General features: G+C 50.7%; 1 protein-coding gene across 5 annotated transcripts in view; it reads right to left on the reverse strand.

The window, feature by feature from the left end:
- Positions 1-1,005: 1,005 nt before the first annotated feature.
- LOC117141908 (teneurin-m) overlaps positions 1,006-15,518 on the reverse strand; it is a 113,721-nt gene continuing 99,208 nt past the window's right edge. For 2 of the 5 annotated variants that reach the window (XM_033305626.1, XM_033305624.1), the window contains 8 exons: positions 13,320-13,964; positions 10,018-10,301; positions 9,469-9,880; positions 8,833-9,378; positions 8,565-8,772; positions 7,679-7,705; positions 3,727-7,054; positions 1,006-3,603 (listed from right to left, as the gene is read on the reverse strand). In XM_033305626.1, the coding sequence (XP_033161517.1) occupies positions 1,312-3,603; positions 3,727-7,054; positions 7,679-7,705; positions 8,565-8,772; positions 8,833-9,378; positions 9,469-9,880; positions 10,018-10,301; positions 13,320-13,964 (7,742 nt within the window). In that variant the 3' untranslated portion in view covers positions 1,006-1,311. Of the gene's footprint in view, positions 3,604-3,726; positions 7,055-7,678; positions 7,706-8,564; positions 8,773-8,832; positions 9,379-9,468; positions 9,881-10,017; positions 10,302-10,734; positions 11,536-11,812; positions 12,690-13,319; positions 13,965-15,518 lie in introns of those variants that run through there. The other 3 variants (XM_033305627.1, XM_033305625.1, XM_033305623.1) reach the window with 2 other exon arrangements.

The raw sequence follows: 15,518 nt of genomic DNA on the forward strand, positions 1-15,518 counted from the left end.
CAAACGGTAAGAACTAAATATTGCAGCATAAAACTAATCGTAAGAGACTATGTTTAAAAAAATGAGTAAAGTACATGCGTTTGCTATTACTTTCGGTTCGATTTGAGTTAATTCAAGTTTTTCTTCGTTACACTTCAAGTTGTCAAATGAAATGTTTAGAAATATATATCACAATTTGTAAAAAGTTTTTAATGCGTTTTCCTTTGAATAAATTCAACAGTTAACATTATAAAATGAGTGAAAAGAGTCGTTAGAGTATTGTATTGCATTGAAAGGGGACTGATAAAAATTCCTTTTGATTCTTGGCTGTCCAAATTAGGTAGACGCGTCTATTGAATTTAAATTCGAGCATTCGGCTTAGAGACCTATTCCGCTAAAAAGAGTGTTAGATTAAAGGATACGCGCTTTTTCGTCAGTAGAGGCTTGAAAAGTATTCGTTCGTATATACACAGAGCAATGAAGGAGTAGGTTAAGCAGCGATCAACATTTCTGTTGCCTTTTGAGAGTGGGCTGTGTTGGAGTGGGCCAGGTGTGGACCAAAGACTAGGGAGCTACTATGCAGAACTTCAATCTTTTTACATTTATTCATTTCGTAGTTTAACATCTGTACTTATCGTATGCATATTTTGCTGTGTAATACTCATCGTTTGACATCGTAATGCAACTGGCTTGTTTGTGGCCCGGTTTGTCCTAACTCCAATTTCCGAAACAGGCGAGATCATTCCGCCGTTCGTATTGGTTCGATCTATGCACTCTTGTCTCGACCTAAATCGGTTAATGGACCAATCTAAATAATACGCACCGTGGCGTAAAATGCCATTGCAAGCGGGTTGCCCGTGGGGACACTGATTCTGATTTAAAAAATTACATTAAACATTACACACATGGACTAAACATACGCCTATTGTTAGCCTAAACTCAACATCAACATACATATTTCTGTTCCAGTGTACACATAAGAAGTTTCTTCGGTTATTCGAGGGTTGCGTTGTGGCTAATACTAAACTTTAAGCATGATTAAAGTTTATATTAATTAGTGTGTTCAATGCTTGATGCTTGTCCTTTGTTTTTTTTTTTTGTTGTCTTATTTTGTGTTGTGTCATCGAGAGTTGTGCTGTTGTTTTTCTTGTGGTCGCTGTTGCGCATTTCACCTAATTACAAAATCTGCTCGTCCAGTGCCTCACTGCTGTCCCTTGGCTCCTTTTTGCCCACGGCAATTAGGTAGTCCTCCTGGTCACCGTATTCTTCGTCGGTCATGTCACTCTCCTCTGGCTCCGCCTCCGCCACCAGCTTCTCTCTATACGCCTCCACTCACGCACTCAGCTCGCCGAACTTGAGCTGGCGGCGGTTGGAGGCACTCCGATGGCTGCTACCGGTCTTGCGTCGCTTCCGCTTCGCGTCCCGCTGGAAAGCCACGTTACCGGGGTCGTCGGCCAGCTGCGGATACTTGTGTATGCTGTGGATATCGATTCCGTTCCAGCCGTCGACGTCACCGTGCTGGACGAGCTCCTCTTTCTCCTCCTCGGTCCAGTCGCCACGCCCTTGGAAGCCGGCAGCCACGAGCTGCTTCTCCAACTCCCAAGCCCGCTCCACTGCTCGCTTGTGAGCATGCTTTAGGATGCGGTGGCGCTCCTGCTCGGGATCAACGCCATATTTGATAATGACAACGGCGTCGGGGCCATGAAGTCGCAGCTCCTTAGCGGCGCTGCCTCCGTGGTCGCTGATTTCATGTGTTGATATGTTGAACATGCCGCCAAGGCGACGCAGCTCCTCGTTGTCATCACGCAGTTTCAGGACATTATCCTTTACGAAGTAAAATACGTCTTGGTCGTGGATGCTGAAGTGCAGGTCAAGGAAGTATGAGTTGTTGAACACGCTGCTCACTACGTCCTGCACCACGCTGTTTGATCCGTCGACCACGCTAACCAATGCCCGTCCGCCGATTCTCGAGAGGAGTACACCTTCGCCAAACACACCGCGCCGGTAGCTGACACGCGGCAGCAAGTTGCGCATCTTTGGCTCCATTTTCAGCAGCGGCTTGGGCACAAAGTCAAAGTCACTGAACTTCTCGCTTGTTTTTTCCACGATACACTCCAGGCCGGAGATGACGCCAAAGTCAGGGGCCAACGTGTTTGACTTGATGGAGGCCTGCGGCGTATACTGGGCCAGCTTGGTGTAGCGGCTGCTTTGCATGTTGTTCAAGTCGTAGCCGAATAACTGGAGCCAGGAATCCAGATCGATCATATAGTTTTGGGGTTTGTTCGGGTTGATGGGGTCGTTGTTGTGGTAGCGGTAGATAAACACATCCGTCGGGTGTGACATCTCCGTGGCGAGCGTCTCCCACAGCGGAGTCATCCATTGACCTACGTGCGGGTCGTACTGCCGCTGCTCGGTGTACACCAGCTTGGTGTGTGGGTCGATCAGGCCGCCGTGGAAGTCGATGGGCACAAAGAACTCCGGCTTAGTGTCCTTAATGATTCGGCCGAAGGGCGTTCGCTTCATTTCCTTGACAATGCTGCCATTCTGATCAAAGAAGGCTAGTGGCGAGCCGTTCTGGTCGGTGGCAACGTAGTAGCGCTGGTCCTCATGCTCCAGAGCGATTAGCATGTCGCGGTCATCGTAGAACAGCTTCATGGTGCGGCTGATCTTGGGGAAGTGAACGTGGGTCACGAGGTGAGGAGTGCGAGGATTGGCGTAGTAGTACTGCGTGGTGTTACCCTTGTTGTCATGCCACGCCACCAGGCGGCTGCGGTCGTCGTAGTAGTACCAGCTCTGGAAACGTTCCCTTTCGAACGAGTGAATCAGTTGTCCGCGGTTGTTATAACGGTACTTTTGCTCACCGCGCTTCACAACGAAGCCGCGGGCATCGTAGTTGTTGAACTCCACATCGCCTACCTTGATCACCCGGTCTCCGATGTCGTAGCCCAGGTTGAACTTCTCACCCTGGTCAACCACGCCAACAGTGTTGCCGTTCTCGTCGAACAGATACTTCCAGTTGTTGGTGCCCAGGACCTCAACAACATGGCCGTCGGCATTGTAGTTAATCTTGTCAAAGGCCGTCGATCTACCGAAGGTCGTCTTTTGCGACTTGATACGGTTGCGAAGATCGTAGTCCAACTCCAGGCGGAACACATCAATGTTCTTCACGTTCATTAGCACGCTCTTAACCCGTCCATGCTGGTCGTAGTCCACGATGGCGAAGAATTGTTTGGCTGAGTCCTGTATGACTGTTCGGTTAAAAGCGTTGCGCGTGATCTTCAGGTCCTGCACGACCTCCAGTTGACCCAAGTTTTGGCTGTACTTGTACCGCGTGGTTGGTAATTCCTTATCGTCGATGGCCATCTCGATGCCGCTGAGTCGGGCGTTTCCGTCGTAGGCGTACTTGTAGTGCGCCGAGGCCAGCGAGTTCTTGGAGCCGAAGCGCAACTTCTCGTCCTTCAGGATACCGGCATGGTATTTAAACTCTCGGCGCAACTCGAAGCCCGGCTCCTGCACCTCCACAGACTTCACCAGGCTAGTTGTATCCTGGTAGGTATAGTGGGTGCTGGACAATCCTGCGAGGATGGTCTCCAGTCGTCCGGCAGTGTCATGTACGAAAGCCACCTGCAAATATTAAGAAATTTGTATTTCTATTCGGCAAAGATTCCGACAACGACATGCAGAACAATATTTTGTTCTTGAAGGCTAATAGCTGACTACAAAAATCTTTAAGTCTGATTTACTTACCTTGCCAGATTGGTGCGGGTGGATCTTGGCCAAGATCTGTCCTTCGTCGTTATATAGAATCTCGAAGGGGTGTCGGTTGATCGGCGAATAGTATTGGTACTTAAAGAAGCCAAGAGAAGTTTGCAGGGAGAATGCGTGAATGTGGCCACGAGGGGTCGTCAGGCTCTGGAGGGCACCTGCATCATCGTACTGAAGGAGATAATCAGAGCGTCTAGGCGTAGTCACCTTCAGCGGTAACGAGCCAAACATGTCCTTGAATGCGTAGACCATTGTTGAGCCATCGCCGTACTTGATCTCGTTCAGACGGCCATTGCGATCGAAAGAGTAGGCTTCTTGCAGGACACCCCACTTCCAACTGACCAGACGTCCGAATCGATCGTACTCCAAGTCCACGTCTGCGTAGTCGCCGGACTGCGGTCGGAAGCTGATGGGGCGGGAAGTGCGATCGTAGGTCACGTTAAGCAGCTCCTGCTTGTCGTCTACCATAACGACCACCGACTGGGTTTCGCGGTCGTACTCCAAGGTCAACACGTTGTCTCCGTTTACGCGCAGCTTGCGTCCAACTTCGGTTACGGGACGTGGCGGTCCCTTGCTCTGTTTTCCCGCTTGCAGCGGCTGCTGGCGACGTACAAAGTAGCGCCACTCAAACCTGTTGGCCAAGTCACCAGCAATTTCGGTGCGTTGCTTAGCCGGGACCGGGTAGCTCTCGCCCAGCAGTGGACTTTGTTCTGCCAGAATGGTGTAAGGTGCCACCTCCATCTGGAGGTTGTGGCCCCATGGAGTGATGCTTGTGGTGGAGCCGTCCATGTCAACGGTGGTACGCGACTCGGCGGCTCCGTTGCGCACAATAACGGTGGCACCTTGGATCAGCAGAGACATTTCCTTCTGGGCGTTTTCCGAAACCTTCACCTGGGCTCCCTTCACGCTCAGGTCGAAGCTGAGCTCGATGACACGACCGGTGGGAGTCACTGCGGAAGTGAGGCGACCAAACTCATCGTAGTTGTACACATAGGATCGTCCGGTGGAGTCCAGCTTAGTTCGCAGCAGACCGGTGGGGCCGTGATATTCGTAGGTCACATTGTAGTTGTCTGGAGTGCTCAGCTCGTGCAGCATTTTCATCCTGGTCATGCGCAGGCGGCACTTTTGACCCTTCGTGTTCTCGATGGAATTGACCTGAGAGGTGTAATCTCGAAGCAGGAACACTTTGTTGCCAGCCGCGTCTGTTACGGTGCTCAGTTTTCCGTTGGAGGTGTTTACGTTGTAGGTAAACACGTAGGTCGTCTCTCCGGTCAAGATGTTGCGTGTGGACACGTGCTGTCCGAATCGGTTGAAAATGTATATCTCCTGCATGTCAGGTGCGTAGATCTCGTACTCGCGCGACGGACTTGCCTCTGGGATGCTCGACATAACGGATCGAATACGGTAGTTGGCCTGGTCCGCGATGTGTACATGGCTATCGGGTGTGACAGCCAGGGCGGCGATCGTGTTGAACTTGGCACTGGTGGCCAGGTAGTGTTCCGCCTCGAAGCAGTCGCATCCCCGCTCCAGGCAATTGCACTTGGATTCGGCACCAGCAAACGGAGCGATCCTTCCGTCCGTGCCGATCACGCGCACCCGGTTTATTCGTTGCGAGTCGCTTTCTGCCACGTAAAGCTCACCGAGTGGACCGAACGCGATAGACTGCGGCATCACCAGGGTGGCGTGGGTAGCCAGATCCGTATCGTAGGCAGTGGAGGCTGTGGCGCAATGTAGAGGCCGGCCGGAGATGACGCGCACACGACCGTCTGGTGTCATGCGCAGGATCATGTGGTCGTCGATTATGTGCAACGTGTTGTCCATCGGGGAGACTGCCAGCTCAGTGGGCCAGCGAAGATGCATCTCCTCCAGCTTCAGGGTTCCCTCGCAGGGAATTGGTTTCCAGTGGGACTTGTGCATGTGGTTGCCGATCAGAGTGCTTACAATTCCATCCCGGTCCACCATACGGATATTAGTTCCGTCTGCAAAGTACAAGATGTTGTCGCTCGAAATCGCAATGCCTTTCGGATAAGCCAATTTGGCATCCTTGGCCAGTGCCCCATCGCCGCAGTGCGCTTCGTCACCAGGAAGACAGCGCTCCCCGGAGCCCACAACTGCTTCCCAGTTTAGTTCCGGTTGCGAGTAGTCGTTGGTGTCGCGTACCCGAATGATTTGGTGTGATTCTGGATCCGAAACATAAAGAGTTCCGTCGAGCGGGCTGAGGGCCATGTGGTAGCGGTACGAGACGCGAGTCGCATTCAGCTTGACCACAGTGCGGATGCTGCCGTCGGTCATGATGCGGCGGATGTAATTGAAATCACCGACGAAAAGGCTGCCGTCAGGAGCGGCGGCCAGGGCGACGGGTGCCAGTAGTCGCTGCTTTGTCGCCAGACCGTCGCAGTCGGGACACTCCAGAGGGCGCTGGTGGCCATCTCCCATTGTGGTCAGGATGATTCGCGGCTTATTGCGCAGATATATGTTTGAGCCGTCGCCCTTTTGCAGGATTCCCTCGTGGAAGTTGTAGCGGTGATGGATGTCCAGGTTCCACCCACCCACTTCCGAGATGGACATGTCGTGACCGCTTAGCTTAGTTGTTTGGATGTCCCACACAATGTCAGTGCAGTCGGTGTACTGGTAGCCAACCTTCACCACGGCCGTGGTTACACCGTAGACTCGTTGCCGGTAGATGTTAAGTCGGTTCCAGGCGTACGTGAACTTAATGCCCGGATCTGCTTCAAATATTCGTTCAAACAGTATTCCCTCGATTGTTATGCGGAGATGGATTAGATGTAGCGATGTCGGAATCACATCCGGAGTTAACTGCAGCTTAATAGTGGACAGGTAGCCGGCAGCACGCGATGAGTGGTAAACCAGGTTGAGGCCTGTACCCGGGATCTGCAACGACTCCTGAATCACCTGAGATTCAGCCAGAATGGCGCTGCGATCGGGACAGGCTCCCTGGAATCCGTGCTTCCACGAAGCCAGCACCACGGGCTTCATCAAGTCGTAGTCGTGTGCAAAGCATGTGTGTGTCGTAGTTACGGCCAATCCCTTTTCCTCGGACATACTCATGACGACCAAGTCAATGATGACCACTTCGTTCCATGGAACTTGCACGATGCGCGACTGCGGTCGGAAAGGTGCGCGTCCGAACTGCAGCGTCACGGCTCCACCACCGTTAACCATTAGGTCGAACCATCCATCGTCTCGGGTCAGGGTGAAGCCCTCCAGGAGCGTGGTGGTGGACACTCGCACACCCACCAGGCCCATGCCCAGAGATGTAACAACGCGGCCTCTGATCACCGCTGATCGACTGTTAAAAGGACAGAGAACATGTATTAGTCGGGTCTAGCAGGGATTGGGGCTTCTAGTTTATGTCTAGATATAGATTAGCTAGGCTAGCAAGCAGTCAAACTGAGGATTTGTAACTACTTGAGCAATAAATAAGTACAAATAATAAGAATTCACACGCACAGAACATAATACTCGTTTGAACACATAAAGGTATTACAAGTTGAACAATATATAGTATGTTATTTATGGCTCGTGTTTGTGACCTAGCATTGACCTAAGTACGAGTAGGAGAATGAGTTTTCCATAGCTTAGATTTATTACGTGGTAAACTAAAAACCCAATGTGTATTGGCCTGGTTGTCTGGATAATAAGTTTGGGCAATTAACTTAAAATAAACTACCAACTGAGCTTTAAAGAAACAAGGATAGCTACACTATGAACGAAATGATAATGACAATGGTAACTGTAATTGTAACGGTAATGGTAATGATAATGGTAAAGTTTTCGAAATAAATTGCGAATGGAGCCAAGTTAACGAGACTTAAAGTATACAAAAGTGTACCAAACAACCATTGAGAATCATTAGTAGTATAGTAGAGTAGTAGTTTTAGTAGTATTTTAGTACCGCTTTTCGCTTGCTTACCTTGCATTGAAATAATTCCAAAAAATGCTGTTAGTATATGATTTGTTTTCGTTATCGCGCAACAAAGAGTACGGGCAACAATATCGAGTACCGAGTAACAAGAGCGTTTAGCATTCGTTGTTAATGCAAAGCATTCGGAATTTTTGGACGCGTAGGTGGGTATTATGGTAGTGAGTATGTGCGTAGTTAGTAGTGAGTGGTAGTATCGAGTAGAACAGGAGTAATTTAGTAGTAGGTGGCATGTATTATTTAAAACACGGTTTAGGGAGCGCGTGTGGAGAAGAAAAGAGAGCAGAGAGAAAATAATTGAATTAGCATGGTTGTCTATGGTCTAGTTAGCTAGAATGGGTGTGTTGATATTTGGCGCCCCACCAGATCGTTTGGGGACCCTAAATCTCAGCTCCGTTTCGATCACACCGAAATCGCGACGTCTGGACAACTTAAGCGTAACTAACCTGAATACCTAGGGTGCTTAACCTATTTCTTAAATCAAATGCACTTAGCAGCTAACTTAGACTGTTTCTGTATGGGTTCGATTTAACAAAGGACATATAGGGTTTTATTTACAAGATTTTAATGGGATATTTGGTATGTGGTGTGTTTGGATATGTTTTTATTTGAGGGATTTTTTTTAGACGAGGGCACGAAAATGAAAAGTAAATATTTAAACATAGAAAATTATTAATTATGCAAACTATTTGATTATTATTTTTTCGGTAGTATATGTTTAGTTACAGTAGTATAACCAACTAGACTCTCAATATTTTACAGTAGACGATTTAAGCTTGTCCGCCAATTTTGGAAAATTTACACAGCCACAGCGGCCTTGATTTCGAATGGTAACTAAAAACTGTCCAGGGCAAACTGGCTACCACGAATCACCTACCTTTCGTTAAAGGTTTCCAGTTTGGCGTAGTTTTGCAGGCTGCTCTCGTCGATGAGGAACTTCATCCGCTCAAAGAAGGAGGCCGTAATAGCTGGCGGCTGCTTTCTGAGCAGCACATCAATGGGCTTCGGAGCTGAAACACATAGTTGGGAGGTCTTGCATACGTGGCTGGCACAGCACTCGGGATCCTCGCAATCAACCAAGCCATCTAGGATAGAGAATCGGTATTAGAGAGTTCGCTTATCAACTCGCCGAATCTGCTACTCACCCTTGTCGTTGTCCTTGCTGTCGCCACAGTTCAACTCCAGTGCAATCCCGCAGTCCGGCCCGTCCCAGCCCTCGTAGCAGCGGCACTCCCATTGACCCTCGCCGCTTACACGGCACTGTCCATGCCCGGCGCAGCTATTGGGACAGCCCTCGATGGTGCAGTGCTTTCCGTTCCATCCAGTAACGCACAGACAAGTACCATTCTTGCACTGGCCATGCTCGTTACAACGGACGTCGCACAAACGGGTGTTGCAATACTCGCCGCCCCACTCCGGGTCGCATGCACAAGCGTCACCTTCACAACGTCCGTGCTGACCGCAGTCCAAGTCGCACAGCTCCTTGGAACAGTCGTCCCCACTCCACTTTGCCTCGCAGGTACAGGTCTGTGTGTCCAGGTCGAAGGTGCCGTGGCCGGAACAGTCGGGGAGGCACTGCAGCGCATCCTGGTCCATGGTTGCGCAGTCAGGTCCCTTCCAGCCCTTCTTGCATATGCAAGTGCCATCGGCGCAGAATCCGTGGCCTGAGCAGTTCGGATGTGGGCAGTCCACTGGGAAAAAAAGCGAAAGAGTGTTAGAAAGTGTCAGGATGGGACAGAGGAAGCTGGATTTGGAAAAAGGATTCTATATCCTGGCGCTACCTTCTTCGCAGAATTTGCCCTTGTAGCCGCGCATGCATTGGCATTTTCCACTGACACAGTGGCCGTGCCCACTGCAGTCGGCCACCTCGCACTCGTCGTGACGCAGGGAGCACTCCTTGCCCTTCCAACCCGGGTTACAGATGCACTCCCCGTTGGTGTACTCGCCATGTTGGGAGCACAGTACGGGGCACACGCTCTCGCTGCAGTCGTCGCCCCCGAAGCCGGGGTTGCACTGGCAGTGTCCCAGCAGGCACTGACCGTTGCCGGAGCAGCCGTTGGGACAGTTTTGGGTCATGTCCTCGGCTACGGCCGCGTAGAAGGTCAGTTCCTGCACGTCCCCGTCGTCGTTGTAGAGCGAGACGAACCAGTGCCCCGGCTCCATATAGCGTGTCACCTCCCGCGTTATCGACAGCTGCTCAAAATTAGGCCAAGCGAGCGATCGGGCGAGTGATTGGTGCAGTAGGTGTGATGAATGAAACGGTGGTGCATGAAAAAATGACTTGAGTTAGTAACGATCAGGAAAGGGCCACTTGGATGCAGGCTACTTACGTGAGCGGCCCGGGCCGTTCGTGTGCTGGCACTAAATCCGCTAAGCACTTCCTTAAAGTGGTACTGCGTGTGGGTGGGCAGGGCGTTGCGTCGGCCGTACACACCGATGGAGGCGCCCCTCGGAATCGTGTAGTCGAACTTAACGTAGGCAGGTTCCGACTGGTAAAACTGCATGTTCCAGTAGCTGTACGGCTGGATCTCCTTGGTTAGCTTCTGGCCGAGAGTAATCTGGCCAAAGGTGGTGCCGTCCGGTGGGAAGCTGCGTGCAGGGAATGTTCGGGCTCCTGATTCGACAGCGGCGGCAAAGCGATGGCAATGTTTTCGAGAGTGCAATGAGGGGATGATAGAGATACAAAGAGGATTAGATTCTGGTTAGTCATTGATTATGTATATTGTGATTCGCTAGTGCTACACGATTTTATACAGGACTTAGTCTATCCTAGTCGCGAGTCCCCCCAATGGAGTTTTCCCTGCTGGGTTAGTAAATGGAAACACGAATAATATACAGAATCAAGCCAGGCTGCTGCTGGATGCTGATGTGATGCCAATACAATATTTGATGCTTTGGGATAATTTGTACAGATGAGGACTTATGAGAAATTAACTGGTTTAGTTACATAGACTAGGAGTTAACGGGCTGTACAGCGCTTAGTAGGGTTATTCAATCGCTGGTTAGAAAAGCGGAGGTTAGCAACAAATGCATTGTGCACAATTCACCTTCCAGTATCAGTACTGGCATCACATCAGGGCATGCAAACGGTACACCACCAGCACCAACAGTGGGTTCAGTATAGGCGGCAATGTGGTTATCGATCTCAGTGCTAGGGAGGTTAGTAGCGGTGCTTGAAGAAGCTGTTAGCTCCTCATCTCTAACCCCGTCTTCCTCATCCTTCTCCTCGCTATGGAAGGGGTTAATAGGTGCCGAGATCGTGCTCGTCGTAACAGTGTGAGCTGGTGGGGCAGAGTCGATGTCAACGGTGTCATCCAGATAGATGGGCGCCGGAGGCGGTAGGCAACTGCACGGGCAGTCAGGCATGCGCGGTGGTGGCTCCGGAACACAACTGTCTGCCTGGGCATTCGGTTTCTCATGCGTCAGGACCTCCTTGATGAAGTGGGGTCCTCCGCCCGTGGGCACTTCCACGTGCAAGGTGTAAACTGAGTCACTGCCCTCGTCTGTGGCTATAGTCAGGTTGAGGAATATGCGTTTGCCCGGCAGATCAACACGCTCACTCACATACGGTTTAAGGGGCTCTAGTTGGGGTGGTTTTTCGTCGTCACCCTGCTGATGGTCTTTTAGTACCTCGTTTTGACTTCTATCTACATGCTGAGATGGTTGATTCTTTGGTGGCATATTTTCCTTATCTGCCGTCTTGTAAATCTCCTCCTCATGGGAGATCGGCAATCCGTCTAGTTTGACTATATCGATATCCTCATAGTGCGAAGCATCGTTCATCATCAGATCCGATTGAGATTGATGTGTTGGTAGTGGAGCTTTTCCATTTTGCTGACTGTCCTTACCTTGATACCAAAAAGTGGATGAGTAATAGGCACAAGTGGAATAGAATTGGGAATTAGGCTCAAGAAACATTATAATTATGCTTTCATTTAAGCCTATGCGCGGATGGCAGACTATTTAAAAGTATATATGCAAATAGAAATTTAATTTATTAAGTCATTATCCATAAAAGTCCCTAGGGTGAAAGCATTAATTCTACGTTTCTTGAGCCTGAACTCAATCGCAACTCTATACCACTGGCGGGGCTCGACTTCCAGTCGATGCCGGCTTGATTTATACCTTGTGGGGGTGTGCCCGGCGAGGTCGCCTCCTTGCTGTCTACCTCATAGTTGTCAGCTAAATCACGCTCATTATTGATATCATCAGTGGCAGGTTTCTCCGTCTGCAAGCCCCCAGCATCGGTCCCTTTGATTTGAAAATCATGTTCAATGGCAGGCTGGTGCGAGACGGCGGCGAAAGAGCTTTGAGCTGGCTCTGGTGGGGGGGTGTTGATTTCAACAATGTCATCGGTGTCACTCCTTACAGTCGTCTCCGGCGTTGGGCCTGAGCTGCTGTTGTCACTTTGATTATCGTCATCAATAACAGCAGGCAATGTGCTGGTCTCCGACTCCGTCGTCAGCTCCGTTGCCATCCCGATCGCTTCGTGGCGCTCCAGCTTCTGCTCATCCTCCACCTCCTCCTCGAGCTTAATGTGCTCCGCTTCCACCGTTCCGTGGTCATATTTCCTCCTCTTGTTGACCAGTGTTTTAGCAGCGCTGCGTAAATTGCTGTTTAATGATTTGCCAAATTGTTGCCCCGTCTTGGTTCTACGGATGGGCGAAGGGGTGGTCTCCGGCTCAACTTCGTCTTCATAGACATAGTCGTAGCTGGTGTCCGTGGTGTCCTCGCTCCTTTGGGTACCGTATACTCCATCCATTTGGGGAAAAGTTTTATTGGTACTGCCTTGAACGTCTGTCGGGCTTTTGGCTGGGGTAGTTGCCAAATTCTTTTCAGCCGCCTGCTGGTTGAGGCTTTCGCTTGTAATTAAGTCACTGAAAGTTCCATCTGTAGCCACATCATCTTCGTCCTGCTCCTCGATTAAGCTTCGGCGATGTCGTCGTCTTCTTTCTCCTGCCCCACGGACTGACAGCCGCGTTGACATCGCTCTTTCTACAGGTAAACAAAGCGAACGAATCGAATGGAATCGAAACTTGGTGCTTTAGGAGAGCCCTTGTGGTTGGAACGCTCCTTTGAAAGCCACCCCTAGTCACTTGGCTTTTTAAATTAAGCGTTAAATGGGTTTTTAATTCAATCCTAGCAGTCTAGCTCTTAGTCGGTTAAAGAGGTCCTAGGTTACAGGCTGAAGAGCGCTCGGAAAAGAGAAGGCCGAACTGTGTGACACTAAAAACTTTCGACTGTCTTATTCTAGCTGCTGCCTTCTCAGCTGCCTTGCTGTCAATTCAAAAAAGTAATTAATGCAATATTTTAGCCCGACAAATCCCAAAGAACGCGCTCAAGTTGAACTTTAATTGAAAGAAATGCGAAGGCGTTTCGAGGAATAATGAAAACGGCATTCGCATAATCCCCATTCGGCGTAGGCGTCTGTCTGTCTGTCAGGCGCAAACTTCGGTCTAAAAAATCCTACAAAAACAATAAACTTTTGTCTCCGCCGGAGGGCGCTAAGCGCTAAATACTCCGACGTCTTGGCTTTCTCTCAATCGTTCTCTCTCAGCTTCCCCTCTTGGTAGCTGGCTGGCAAAACTTGCGAAAACTCATTTAAAAATAATTAAAAGTTGTGCATAATTACCTCCATTATTGGCATTCGCCAGGGACGAGGACAGCGAAGGCGTTAGCGAGGATTGGGAGGAAGACGTGGCCGCCGAGGACGTGGCCTCCGCGGAGGCCGACGTCGACTGCAGTCCTTGTGCGGTGCCGCTGTTCGAGGTGGCCGTCGTCACAGTGGCCGCCGAAGATCCACCGCCGGATCCCACGCCTGCGGCTCCGAGTCCCGATTGTCCCTGGGCCAGTCCGATTCCTTGTCCGTTCTTCGCTCGCACCGATGAGTTGTGCAGCTTGGAGAGGTCAGTGTTCGTGCTCTTGGCAGCCGTGACCTCAGAGGCCTCGTTGCCGACTAGAACGGAGCAGGGTGGCGACTGGTTCCATTTTATAACGCCGGTGGTGGTCAGCAGGATTAGCATAACCACGAAGGCGAAGAGCACCGAGATGGATCCTATACCGAACCACGGCGAGGAGCAGCGCGCGACCAGGTCCTTGCGGAAGTTCATCGGCGCCGAGTAGTGGTGTGCGGGCAGTCCGTTCATGACGCTGCGCGGCGGCAGCACAGGACCCATGCAGCCCTGCGTGCTCCGCTCGTAGCCCTTCAGCGTATCCTTCGTGGGTGTGGAGCAGGCCGAGCCGCTCTTGAAGTCGATGGGTGATCCCTTGTTGATGTCTGCAACGGAATGGGATTGGTGAAAACGAGTTAGTAATCAATTCGGGCATTTGAGCGTGCGATTTTCCATTTAAAAGCTCTTCGAACGTGGAATGGTCACCCACCTCCGCTTCCGGGGGGTGTGGTGGAGAGTCGGGGATGTGGGAGAGCTGGGTCTGTGCAGACCATCCGCACACTATTGTACTTTGCTTATCGCCATTTGGCGCAAATTTCATTTGTATAAAAGGATTTGCACAAGGATAACAAACTGACATTCAACATAACCTCAAACAAACGAGACGACAGACGGAACAAAGCTGAAAAAAGGACGAGGCGAAATGAAACGGACGAACAGCGAATGAATGGATGAAGTAAGCAGCGCAAATGACCAGCGACAATGACGTTGGCAAAACAGGAGCCGGCGGTAGAAATGGTAAAAAAGTGAGGTTTTCCCGGCAGCCTGGTGATGTGGATCCAGAGGTGGCCAGGGATGGGCTCCGGCGGAATGAAGTGAAGTGAAAAAAGGCAACGCCGCAGGGCGGCCAGTGCGGTGGTGACAGAGGAAGGACCAAAGGACAGCGTAAGTTGAAATCATTTGTTGATGCCATGATGATAATTCGATTATGTGACATGGAGCGGTGGTAACACGGTAGCCGTTTTGAACATGGTTAATGCTCAACCCCCCACCCTAACTAGGTGACGCCATTTTAGGGCGGCCTTTGTCCAACTGAGACTGAGCCGGTCATCTTGTGGCCCGCTCACTTTCACGCAAGGCTTAGGCGGTCTTTTTTCCAGGTTATGCATGCGGCTATCATGGGCAGACTCCGTGCCACATTCACACATTCACCGGCGACATGTGGCTTAAATGCGAGCGGGTGACAAACGCTCGCTTTCACCAAAAATCGTAATTTCTGGCAAAACGAGCCACGGCAGTCGGGAATCCGCAAGCCCACAAGAGCATAGTTTGAGCTAACCCACAACGATTTGCCCAGCCCAGAGCAGCGCAGCCCCGTCTCGTCTCGACTCGTGGCTCTACTTTTGACCCTGTCCCTTCGTGTGTGCCCAATGATAGCGTGAATAATGTCTGCGTCATTTTTTCTGCACATATACACACATTTGTGGAAATGTGCGGATGAGTATTAAAGATGCCCACTAAGCGTATACGGAATGTTAGATTTATTTAATGTCAAGATCCCGCCATATGTGAGCGGGAAAGTGGGGCGGCGGACGGCTGGGAGATGCTTAAATGCCCAGGGAGGAGGGAGGAGGGAGGAGATCCCCAATCCAGTCGCAAAGGTTAAGCCGAGAGTTCTGGGCGAGCCCCAGAGTTGGCTGCCTCGTTAAGGGGGCGTGGCAGGGCGGGCAGTTTTTATGACCGAAACGTGTGGCGAAAGGGATGGCAGCAGTGGCAGTAGTATTTGTGTGTGAATAATTAACGAACGCATAATAGCAGTTAGCAGTAGGAGCCGGGCCAATGACTGATATAAATTCACACAAGTTAATGGGCGCTGGCTGGATGCTTTTAAAAAAAGGTGGAGGAGGTGCTCCTGCTCCCCGGAAGCGTTTGGAGGGTGA

Source organism: Drosophila mauritiana, chromosome 3L (assembly GCF_004382145.1).
Source record: "Drosophila mauritiana strain mau12 chromosome 3L, ASM438214v1, whole genome shotgun sequence".
NCBI classification, from domain to species: Eukaryota; Metazoa; Arthropoda; class Insecta; order Diptera; family Drosophilidae; genus Drosophila; species Drosophila mauritiana.